The 12,594-nt window shown below is 24.3% G+C and overlaps 1 protein-coding gene across 2 annotated transcripts; it reads left to right on the forward strand.

The window, feature by feature from the left end:
- Positions 1-6,475: 6,475 nt before the first annotated feature.
- Positions 6,476-11,084, forward strand: LOC112707703 (zinc finger protein WIP5). 2 transcript variants are annotated; one of them, XM_072201471.1, is made up of 3 exons: positions 6,630-7,445; positions 8,378-8,417; positions 10,427-11,084. In XM_072201471.1, exons 1-3 carry the CDS (start codon positions 6,807-6,809, stop codon positions 10,468-10,470), a joined length of 723 nt encoding a protein of 240 aa, XP_072057572.1. In that variant the 5' UTR covers positions 6,630-6,806; the 3' UTR covers positions 10,471-11,084. The 2 variants fall into 2 exon arrangements, with proteins under 2 accessions (XP_025615381.1, XP_072057572.1); XM_025759596.2 differs by lacking the exon at positions 8,378-8,417 and having other exon boundaries at positions 6,476-7,445.
- The last annotated feature ends 1,510 nt before the right edge of the window (positions 11,085-12,594 follow it).

Consider the following 12,594-nt stretch of genomic DNA (forward strand, 5'->3'; position numbering starts at 1 on the left):
TATATATGTATATATACTCTGTTATCATGTGTTTTTTGGTAATATGACCTTAAGGATTATCTTTGCAAGTAATTATATGACGTTTTACCAAAAAAAGTTTATTCATGATTAAATCAGTAAAGGTTTATATTAAAATCTGGGTCTAGAGTCAAGTAAGTTTTTATGATAAGTAACACCTGAATATTTGATATTGGTCATGACCTGTCGAAAGTTGGGGTGTTACAAACGATATATTTTATATTGATAAAACTCATATGTATATACATAGACAATTTTTTTAAATTAAAATTAAAATTATTTCTAAAAGATATTTGAAAGAGAGGAGAAAATTGAAAACGAAATTTAAAATACAAATAAAATAGGCCTGAAATTAACCATTAAGTTATTCAAAAGTGTTAATCGGCCAAACATTTTGTGTAAGTAAGTCTAATCTAGCACTGTGAAATAAAAATTTACCTGCACACCTCTTTTGTTATTTTTTTGTCTTCTTTCTTTTTTTCTTCTTCTTTTTTGTACATTTTATTCTTCTCTTCTTTCGTTCTCATTTTCTATATTATTATTATCGTCTTTATCTATTATCATTATCACATTCTTTTTCTTTTTTTTTTGTTGATTTCTTCTATTTTTTTATCATCTTCTTCTTTTGTTATTATTATGGTTGTCTTCTTCTCCTCCTATATAAAACTTATAATAGTAATAATCATTTCTGAGTTGTACAGCAAAAATATTGAGAATAGCACAAAAATTTTGATACATAGCATAAACCCAGAACAACAATAGAAATAATTTGAGTTGTGCAACAAAATTTGTTTGGGCTACATTCAAAAATTTTTTGTACTATATCGCTAAATTTATGTGCTAATTATGTATAAAAATTTTGTTGTCATGTAAAAACTTTTTTTATGTTATATTGTCAAATTTATGCATTATATACAAAATTTTTGTGTTAAGTAAATTTTTGTTATATTAATAAGAAAAACACACAAAAGAAAAGATATGATGTACACCGACATTAATTTTAAATAAGCTTGTACCAACTTAATTGTTCTTAATTATAAAAACGCTTGTAAATCACCATAAATTATTATATGGCTTGGCTCAAGGGTTACAGGGACTACTACTCATGCATGGGAAACAGCACCAGCAACGCCTGAATTAGTTGTAAGCATTTAAAGAAACAATCAAGAGTATAGTAGTAGAACTAATTTAGAAACTATCAAAACTAAACTCAAGGTTTTCAAACCCAATAGTAGTTGATTTGAATTTTTGTTTGATATTTATTAGATCAGACAAACACACGGTAGAATAAACAGTATCAATTTGTGTGCAAAATGTGACAAACACTAAACACGCCCATCCAAGCAAATGCTGGATAGCAAAGTACTAAAAATTAAAGAATGAAAAAATATATAGGTAGTGTTTGGAGGAGAGATAGAGATAGAAAGACTGAGACTAAAAGACAAAGACTAAGAGACGGAAATTAAAATAAATTTCAGTATTCTGTTTGGTATACAGTGAGAGACAGAAATTAAAATATGAATGAAATTCTAATTTAATTTGTACAAAGGATAAAATTGAAATTAATTAATTGAAATGAAGATATTTTAGATATAAAATATTATTAAAGTTTTACTCTTCATCTCTAAAAATTTTAGCTTCATGTATCTTTACTTTTTAAAATACTGAAATATTGACATTTTAGAGATAGAAACAAAAATTTTAATATCAATTTTTAAACTAACAAATATGATATTGAATTTCAGTGTTTTAATATCTGTTTTAATACTTTAATATCTGTTTTTAATATCAATACAATTCGAATTAGATTTGTATATAATTCGAATTACTTGAAAGCATTGACAACACGTAATTCGAATCAACATGTCACGAATTATAAGCTTGGAGTTCGAATTGTATCAATTCGAATTAGTAGGAAGACGTGCTTTGAAGGGAGTTCGAATCAAGTTGATTCGAATTACTCCATTTTCGTAACAAATTCTAATAAATTTTTTTAATAAATTTATTTAAATTATACTACAAAAAATATTTTATTCTATGTAAAATAATTTTAAAAAATGGCTTAAAAAATGTTAGGAGTACTATAAAAATTTATAATGTTCTAATGACTTAGGTACTCAAATTTTAAATAAAGTACTCTACATAGTCAATAATAATTTAGAAATTAAAAAAAATATTTTATTCCATACAAAACAATTAAAAATATATTTTATTTATTTTTCCACACATATTTCCTATCATTATATTGCCATTGGAATACTCGTATATTTTTAATTTCTCAACCTAACCTTCACAAATTCTAACACAATCTTCATATAATTTTACTTGAGATATGTGTCTCATATTTTGTGATTTGTACAAGTGAATCAATATATATAAATGGGTAATAAACGTATCAGTACAAGTTTTATTATTGACTAATGATAACTCTATTTATATTAATATAGAGAGTAAATCAAATAAATATTTAAATTATTGGTCTCTAAAATTTGAAAAAAATATTATTCTTCGTTATAAATATGTTTATTATATTTTTTTTAATTTTTAAAAGCTGTTTTACCAAACACAATTATAGTACTTGTGCTTATTAAAAACTATTTTTAATGTGATTTTACCAAACGCAAGTGCTGTAGCTTTTAAAAAGTCGTCTTTTAAAAGACAGCTTTTCATAAGCTACTCTTAAAAAGTAAAAGCTTTACCAAACCAAGCCTTATTCAAATTATACGGTGAACAATTCGAATTTTATCCAGTACTTTTCTGCCCATTCTTGATAGCTCATGAATATTTTTTAATAAATTTATTTAAATTATACCACAAAAAAATATTTTATTGTATGCAAAATAATTTAAAAATTATTTTTAAGCTATTTTTTTAAAATTATTTTGCATTGAATAAAATATTTTTTGTAATATAATTTAAATAAATTAATTAAAAAAATTTATTAGAATTTGTTACGAAAAGGGAGTAATTCGAATTATATCGTTTCGAATTACTACTAGTTTCGAAAATAGAGTAATTCGAATCAACTTGATTCGAACTCCCTTCAAAGCACGCCTCCCTATTAATTCGAATTGATACAATTCGAACTCTAAGTTTATAATTCGTGATATATTGATTCGAATTACGTGTTGTCAATGCTTTCAAGTAATTCGAATTATATCAATTCGAATTACATACAAATCTAATTCGAATTGTATTGATTCGAATTACATTAATTTGTTCTTTGGTAGAATGATGTATCAGAAATTTTGTTTGGCTGATTTAGATAATTTTAAACTCCCCTTGAATTATATACGTTTTTTACCCTAATTTTTATTTATATTAGTCAGTATTTTTAGTCAATATTGTATTTAGAAAAAATCTAGGGACCAGCAATTCTATTGAATTTTGGCCAGCATGTAACCAGCAGAAAAAAGTGAGTCATTGGATGAAATCTCACACCAATCTCACACCATCAAATCATCATTAATAGCTAATTAATGATTAATAATCACAAAAGTTGCTGGCCACTAGCATTATATTAATATTCTGTTGGTGTATTCAAACTTTCTTCTAACATCAATAAGATTGTTAGTTAATTAACTGTTGATCGAAAATAATAAATTATATTAACCATATAATACTGTTGTATAACATTACATTAGGCGCTATCTATTAGTAGTAGTAATTTAATTTGTTATGCTTTCCCACCCTAATATTAAATTTATTAATTAAAAATTATTACAATATTTTATAAAATTATAAAACATTAAATACTCTATGTTGTGTGCGAATAAAATTGTCATATATATATATTCATTCTAGTAACTACATACAATTATTTAGTTTTACAATTAATTATTGAATTTAAAATACTCAAGAATAAATCTTATACTATTGATGACTAAAAATTTAATTCGGTTTTTATCTATTTTCATAAAGGACAAAGTGTTTCTTATCCAAAAAAAAAATATTTTGATTTTTAATTTTTTTTATTTTAAGATAATACAACATTTTTAAAAAAAAAATATTAAATAGTAAAAGAATTAGTTTTGTGAGAATTTTATTTATAATTTGTGGGAGTTTTAAATTTTTACAAAAAATTTTTTTAACAATATAATCAATTATAACCACTATTACCACCACTTTTTTCATTCTCATCGTTATTACTTCTATCTCTATTATTTTTATTGTGTAATCATATTTTATCACCATCGTTATCTTTTTTATTATCATCATTATTAATACAAATATCATCAACATTAATATTATTTTATTTTATTTTTTGTTCTATGCTATTTTTTTAGAAAATCTTTGTACTGTAATTACTTTTTTTTGAGATATTATTTTTAACAATAATTTTTTTTATTTAACCATCATTAATAAATGAATTTTTCAAAAATAATTTTATCAATAGTTTGTAAAAATTTAAAACTCTTACAAATTATAACTTAAATCTCTATAAAATTAATTTTTATTATTATTTAATAAATTTTTTAATAAAAAAAATCGTATTATTCTAAAATAAAAAAGTTGAGTGCCGATATCGGATTGGATTAAGTCTTTACAATTGATATGTATACTAGTGAGAAACAATACATAGAGACCAAATAATAATATTGAGAAAGTATTGTAATTTTTTGTAGGTTAAAAAGATAGGAAGAGAGAATGTTCTTTCCCTTTCTAGCGGCCCCCTTGAGAGAGTGTGTGTGGTGGTGCAAGAAACTAAACTCTATCTCTTTGGAGACAAACCTGCAAAGATGTCTATCTCTGACTTAACCCACTTTGCCTTTCCCTTTCGTCTTTAATTTCCCCCTTATTGTCCTGCAGGGGGTAATTTCTTGACTTTCCACACACTTTTTGCCTTTCTTCTTTTACCTTCTAACTTACCTTTATGCTTAATTAATACTTTACAATAAATATTTACATTATTTTATTTTATATATAATAATGTGTGTGTTTTATAAGGTAGTATTTATTTTTAGATATTAAAACTAAAATTTAAAGCCTGAGACTTGATATTATATTTATTGATTAAAAATTAAAATTAAAATTTTAATTTTTTTAGTATTTTTGAAAAAATAAAGATAGAAGAAACTAAAATTGATGAAACTGAAAATTGAAATTTTAACAACGCAACATTTTTTAAAAATATTTTTATTTAATTTTTAAAATTTTAAATTTATCTCTCAATCTTTATATTTATCTTAAACTAAATATAATATTTAGACATAATTTAATTTAGTACATTTTATACTAAACACAATACAAATATTTTTAGTCTTAATTTCTGTCTTTCATTTTAAATTTAAAAATATATTTAAATAAAAATAATAATTATCGAATTAGTCATTGTTATATATTTATTTGTATTATATATATTATTTTAAATATTTTTTAATTAAATAATCAATTATTAGAATAATTAAATTTAACATAATAAAATAATTATATTTATTATAAATGAAATAATCAAATATTATTAGAATAATATATTCAATTTTTTTCATAAACATCAAATACGTATTTCTATATAAATGACTTATTCTGTTTATGTAATATGATAAATTATTTTAAATTTTAGATAATCTATATCTATCTTTTTTAAATTATTGATTATCTCTTTTACGTTTCTAGTTCTTAAAAAATTGATATATCCAAACACGGTTCTATTTAAATACATTATTCAGTATTTACCTTAGCATTCAATAATGAATAAAAAAGAATGAAAGAAACAACTAATTGAGAGAGGGTATAAATTTTAGACTATAAATAAAAATAAGTGATTATAATTTTTTCTAAATTATATATTTATTAATATAGTATAACAAAAGATATATAAAAAAAACACAATGATTAAAAGTTAATTTGGGTCTTTGTTTTTATTTGATTGTTGTTTAGACTTTAAACCTTAAATTCTCTATTTTAAGATAACTAGCAATTTTATAATAGAATTTAGAAAAATTCTTGGGGTGAGCAATTTTTATTATTTTTTGTTATTATTTGACCAACATAAATATTAAATTATTTTTAATAAATAAATTTTATTATTTAATGTGTATAAATTTTAAAAAATATGAATGTAAACTGTATTAATTTATCTGTGTAAATTTTGATAAAAATAAGTATAAATTATAATATTTTTGTATGAAAAATTTCTGTAAATACAAGTGTAAATTATTATTGACTAAATACTTATCAAAAATAATAATATTTATTGGTTATATAGTATTATTCCCAATTTTAATAACCATGTCAGAATGCTAAAAATTAACAACATATCTATAAAATAATAGGTGTATACACCGTAATTAATACTTTAAATAATGAATTTGAATATTTTAAATTTTAAATTTTTATTTTAAAAATTAAAATTAAATTTCTTATCATTAAATATTTTCTCTTTCATGTTTTTTTTTTTGTTATACCTATAAAATAAATGACTATAGATTATACTTTACCTTCTAAGATAAATTTCAAAATTTAAAAGATTCAAATTCTTAAATAATTGCCTTGCGGTTTGATGAATCTGCTTCTAAGTCGAACTCGATTACTGAAATTCTTTATAATAAAATATGAATAATGTGAATGATTATATATATATATAACCAAAGAATAAGAAAACAAAAAAAGAAAATTTCTATATGCTATGCTATACAGCTCCTCCATTATTATTTCCTCACATAATATCATCTCTTTCTCTCTCTCTCTTTCTCTTGCACACATTAAGTTCATATATCACTCAAACATCTAACCAATGAAACCAAATTAATCATCAAAAAATTGCCTTATACCCACAAGAATCCACTATGACAGATCCTCAATCCAATTCTTTAGATGATGATGGATTCTTCAACTTCATGCCTCTCCACCCTCCTCACCACTCTTCTTCATCTTCTTCTCAATCCAATTTGCACCCATTTGCATACTTAAACACAAGATTTCATCATCAACAACAACAATCTGAAGCTTCTTCATCTTCCTCCGAATATCTTCTTCCTACAAATTCTAATTCCCCTCCTCTTAAAGAAGCACTTCCTCTCATAAACAAACTAAGCCTCACAAATCACCAACAAAACAACCACAAGGGTGCACTCCCATATCCAGATTCTATTAATTACGAGAACGAAGACGAAGACGAAGAAGAGGATAATGAAACTGTGGCTGTTGCACTGCGCATAGGGCTTCCAAGAATGGATACTTCTTATGATCTTCAACCTTCAACAAAGGAAGCTATGGCTGATGAGAAACAGCAAGAAGAACAAGTGAATAATAATAATGTGTTTTCTGGAAACCCTTTTGAGAGATTCAACAATAACAACAACAACAACATCAACAATAATAAGAGTCACTATTGGATTCCCACACCTTCTCAGATTCTAATTGGACCTACACAGTTCTCATGCCCTCTTTGCTCCAAGACCTTCAACAGATACAACAATCTTCAGGTACCTCAAACATATACCCTAGCCCTTAATTACTTCTTTTTTCAATTTTTTTTTAATTAATTTCATATTTTTTGTTATTTCTATGGCAAAATTATTTCTTCCTATCATCTTCTGAAAAAAATAATTTTATAATATAATATCAGAATTTTTATAATCTAAAAATTTAGAATTTTAATTCTTATTAACTTTAAAAAATTAATATAAAATAAATAATAAAAATTCTTTTATAAAAATATATATTAGATATATAATTATTTATATATTTTTTTATAAGTTTAATTTTTAAAAGAAGTGATATAATGATAATCTAAACTAAGTTAGAAGTTTGTTTTGGTGTTATTAGGAGAACAATAGAAGGTATTATTAATTAGTACTAATTTTAAGATTAAATAATTAAGAACATCGTTGGTTATGATGATTGTTCCTTATTCTGTTGATTTTTCAAATTTATCCCTTTTGCATGGTCTTTTTAAATGGTTTCATATATCTAAAGGGTACTATACTATTTGGTACCAGAGTTACTGGCACTTTAATTAAATTTTGCGGTCTCTTTAAGCGAAAACTTAAACTATTCTTACAGTTTTCTCCTCCTTGCCATAAAGTCCTCTCACCTTGAACACTGTGCTGTTAAATTGCTGCATCTTCAGACTGCAAAAACAAACAAAAAAGTTATATGTATAAAAACAAACCATTATTATTAATTTATTATTATTATTATTAGAATTTTACTAACTTATATTCTAAGAGCATAGATTAAACATTCTATAAAAAAAGATATTTTATAAAATTTATTATAAAATTTAATATTTTTACGTTTTCAATGCATTAAATATGTTAAAAATATTAAAAAAATTTATAACCTTAGAACACAAGTTAATTAAATTATTATTATTATTATCAATAAACTATGCTTCTTTGCTTTCTTGATTCAGAATTTCAGGTACATATGTTCCTCAACCTCATCATCAATAGGTTTCTGAACTTACTCCAGCCTTTTTTCAATTCACTTTGCACAGAGAAAATATTGAAAGACATAACTCTGAATTTGTGATGATCGGATCATATATAAAACAAAAATTAAACAGCTACTACCTAGTACCCCTATATATATAAAATTATTATTTTATTTTGGGTACAAATTGTACAAAAATCTAGTTAAGTTCTGTTAACCGGTCATCAATTTTTGGGGAAATTATTAGAGATATAATTAAAAATTTTGAAACATTGGAAAGCTATGTTAATATTTAAATTTAATTACCACCTCAAATTATTACAAACCCATTTTTCTATAGGTATAATAAACATTTTTTTTTTCAGATTAATATTGGTCCGAAGCTGAAATCAAAATATAAGATTATCTTGACTATGAATAATGCATTGCCCCAACTTTTCTCTATGTGGTTGAATATTATATTTTTGGGGTTAGTTTCAACTTTATTGTTCTTTTTTGTTGCATTGTTGAATATCTTGTGTATAATTAAGCTACTCAATTAGTATTAATTAGCTATATGTATATATATGGTAATTGCTAATAATTAGTATTAGCTACTATAGCAGTGTCATTGCTCGTGAGATTAACGATTGACCATTTAGTTGTTGGTAGTGTAGTCAAATTAAAACTCAGTGTGCTTGTTTGATTTGTCATGTATCTAGTGCTATCCCTAGGGATTTGCATATGTATAAGACTAGGAGTATTAATTAATTTTTGTTTATGTTGTTTCATTTTTTGCCATATATGCCTCAACACATTTTCTATATGTACGAATTTGCTTCATCTTTGCTTTTCTTATATTAACTAAAATGATTCTTATGGTGTTTAAAAATGTTGTCTAACTTATTTAAAGATAAAAAATTAATATTTAATATTTAATTTTAAAGTATATAAAAAATAATTTTTAAATATTTAAAATTTATCATAAAAAAATAAGCTAAACAAAAATTAGACACCAAATTATAGACACTGTAAAATTTACTTTAACTAAATTATGAGTATTATTTTTATGAAAAATTTCATGTTAAGCTCACAAGTATTAGAGTATATATGTTTCCGAATTTGATTTGATTTAGAGGTAAATTAAAAGAAGAAAGGTTTAAAATGTAAAATGAATTAATTAATATTGCTGCTAATAATTTTGCTTTTCTTATTAGCAAAATAAGGTGTTTTTTTAATTATTGAAAGAATAATATTAGATAAATAACTTTTTTTTCAGTTAATATTAGTCCATTTTTTAAAGATTATTTTATTTATCTTAAATTCTAAACTATAAACTATAAATTATTTAATTTTACACTCTAAATTTTAAATTTTAGAATTAGTTAATATTAACTAATTAAAAGTTCATTTTCTATATTTTTTCATTGTGATGAAAATAAAGAAGTTAACCAAATTAATATATATACCATTGCTGATAAATTTTATATCTGAGTTGACAAGTCTTAGACTATGTAACTATGTTTATGAGCTTTAATTTGATTCTAGAAGTTTAAAAGGAAACTAAGGACTAATAAAGTAAAAGTAACAAACAAAATATGGTTATACATGGAGATAATGTAAAAAGTAATTTGAAGAGAAGTATTTATTAGGACTTTAAAAGTTATGATTTTTATATTTGAATTAGTTGTTATAATGAATTTGGGTTATTCTAAAGTTAAATTTTAATATTGGTTTCTCTTTTTTTTTTTTTCTTTTTTCGGACGTTTATCATGACATCAATTTTTTAGTATTTTTTATAGTAAAATAAAAATCGTAAAACGTCATATCATACGAATAGAGAACACCATCTTTATATATGTCATTACTTTTAATCTAATCTGTCCATCTAATATTAAAATTAACAGATGAGATTAAGTCATTAATAATTTATGAATAATTATCATTAGATCAAAATAGAAATTTAAATTATAATAAACTTCCATAACAGATAATGCATTTTTAATTGAGGGATAGATTAAGTATTAAATTTGTGAAATTGTTGTTACAGATGCATATGTGGGGACATGGATCACAATACAGAAAGGGACCTGATTCTCTAAAAGGAACACAACCAACAGCAATGCTAAGGCTTCCATGTTTTTGTTGTGAACAAGGTTGTAAGCACAACATTGACCACCCAAGGGCAAGGCCCTTGAAGGATTTTAGAACCCTCCAAACACATTACAAGAGGAAGCATGGCATCAAACCCTACTTGTGCCGGAAGTGCCGGAAGTCCTTCGCCGTCAAAGGTGACTGGCGGACGCATGAGAAGAACTGCGGCAAGGTTTGGTATTGTTTGTGTGGATCTGATTTCAAGCACAAGAGGTCACTTAAGGATCATATTAGAGCCTTTGGAGATGGACATGGAGCCTTTGGGATTCAGAGCTTGCATGAATTTGAAGATGAAGCTCCCTCAGAAGCTGAACATGATGGGGAGAGTAGTTCTTTGTGAAATTTAGAGGAATAATTTAACGAAAATGAGGTCATTTCCTAATTAATTAATTATTTCATTCCACATATTTATTTTTTTTGCTTTAAATTTGCTTGTTGAATTATATATAATAGATTGTAATTGTATAATGAGTTTTGTAATGTCAAACAGTATTAGATTTTTTTGTTTGAGTCGCTATTTTATATTATATAGTTTATAGTCCTAGTTCTCAAAATCGAGTTTACAAGTTTGAGTTGTTGAATTATGGTTTAGGGTTTAATAAGCTTGTTGTGTTGTGTCTAGGGTTTGAAAATGAGCAATATAAAAACGCCATGGTAATGATGATGTTACATTTATTTATGTTGTAATCAATTTATGTAAAGAAGTACAAAAGTTGAATTGCCGCAGTTATATATGTAAGTTGAAAGCATGATCCTAACAATGCTGCTGATGATGAAGAAGGAAATTGAGGGGAAATGGATAAAACATAGATACACCATGTACTTGGCTACTTAATGCAGCAGCAACATGCCTAGGAAGAGCAAACACAAAATAATAGAACAATAAACTTTTTATGCTTCATATACATATATAGAGATACCTTGGTTGTTAACTTCAATAAAATAATAGAAATAGATGTGATAGAGAAGGAAAATGATTTAAATTATGGAGTAAATAAGAATTTTTTGTTAAACCTTTTATTTGAAAATCTGTAGGTAAAGTTGTGTTCTATGACGAAGCACAGATATTTTTTTTTATTTGCCGTATTCGTCTATCGGGCATATTTTAGATATAACATTTATCGATGTTCGTTTAACACGCGTGTTTTCTGTATCCAACCGTGTTTTAATAGAAAATAAAAAAAATTCATATGTATTTGGACACACCTAAATATCATCACGTGTAAGCATGTCCAACCTTATTCTTAATATGTATTCTTGAAATGAGTTTAGAAATAGTATATATTATTAATTATTAAAATAAAAAATATTTTAAATATTTTATATAATTAAAGAAAGATATTAAAAATTAATTTATATTTAAATATCAATAAAATACTAAAATATTATTATAGTTTATTTAAAAGATATTTCATATTTTATATATACATCGTATCTCAAGTCTTATAAAAAATTTAAATTCGCGTGTCTATGTATGTTTTATGTTGTACCATATTCCGTATCCATATCAGTATTCGTGCATTATAGATTATGTTTCTCTTGTGGAAAAATATATATATACAAAAATATCCTATACACATAATACAAAACACAAGAATTCTGAATGATCCTAGAGCTATATGTTTTGTGAATCAATAAGGCATATAGCTGAAATCTTGTAATAATGATGGATTAGAAAGGAGTATTTGTGTGTGATTCATTTTTATGTTCACCATATTACTATTATAAAAATCGATAGTATGGAACAAAAAAAAAAATAAATGTAAAGAAAGAAGGAAATGATAAAACAACTAATTGTTAGCAAATTGGATATAAAAAACATGGTAACAACTAACAGACATGTGAATACATATTAAGTTGAATTTCGAAAACAGTATATATAAAGAAAAGTAGAACCTATTTTGTTTGTGAAAGAACCAACAAAATTTGAAGTTCCATCATGGGAGGAAGTTGTACCACAAGAAGAATGTACATCATGCTATTAACAACAATAACAAATAACAACAAAGTTTTGTTCCACTAAATGGGGTCGGCAACATGAATCAAACGATGTTATTGTGCTCT

The sequence above is a fragment of the Arachis hypogaea genome, chromosome 8 (assembly GCF_003086295.3).
Source record: "Arachis hypogaea cultivar Tifrunner chromosome 8, arahy.Tifrunner.gnm2.J5K5, whole genome shotgun sequence".
Classification (NCBI taxonomy): Eukaryota; Viridiplantae; Streptophyta; class Magnoliopsida; order Fabales; family Fabaceae; genus Arachis; species Arachis hypogaea.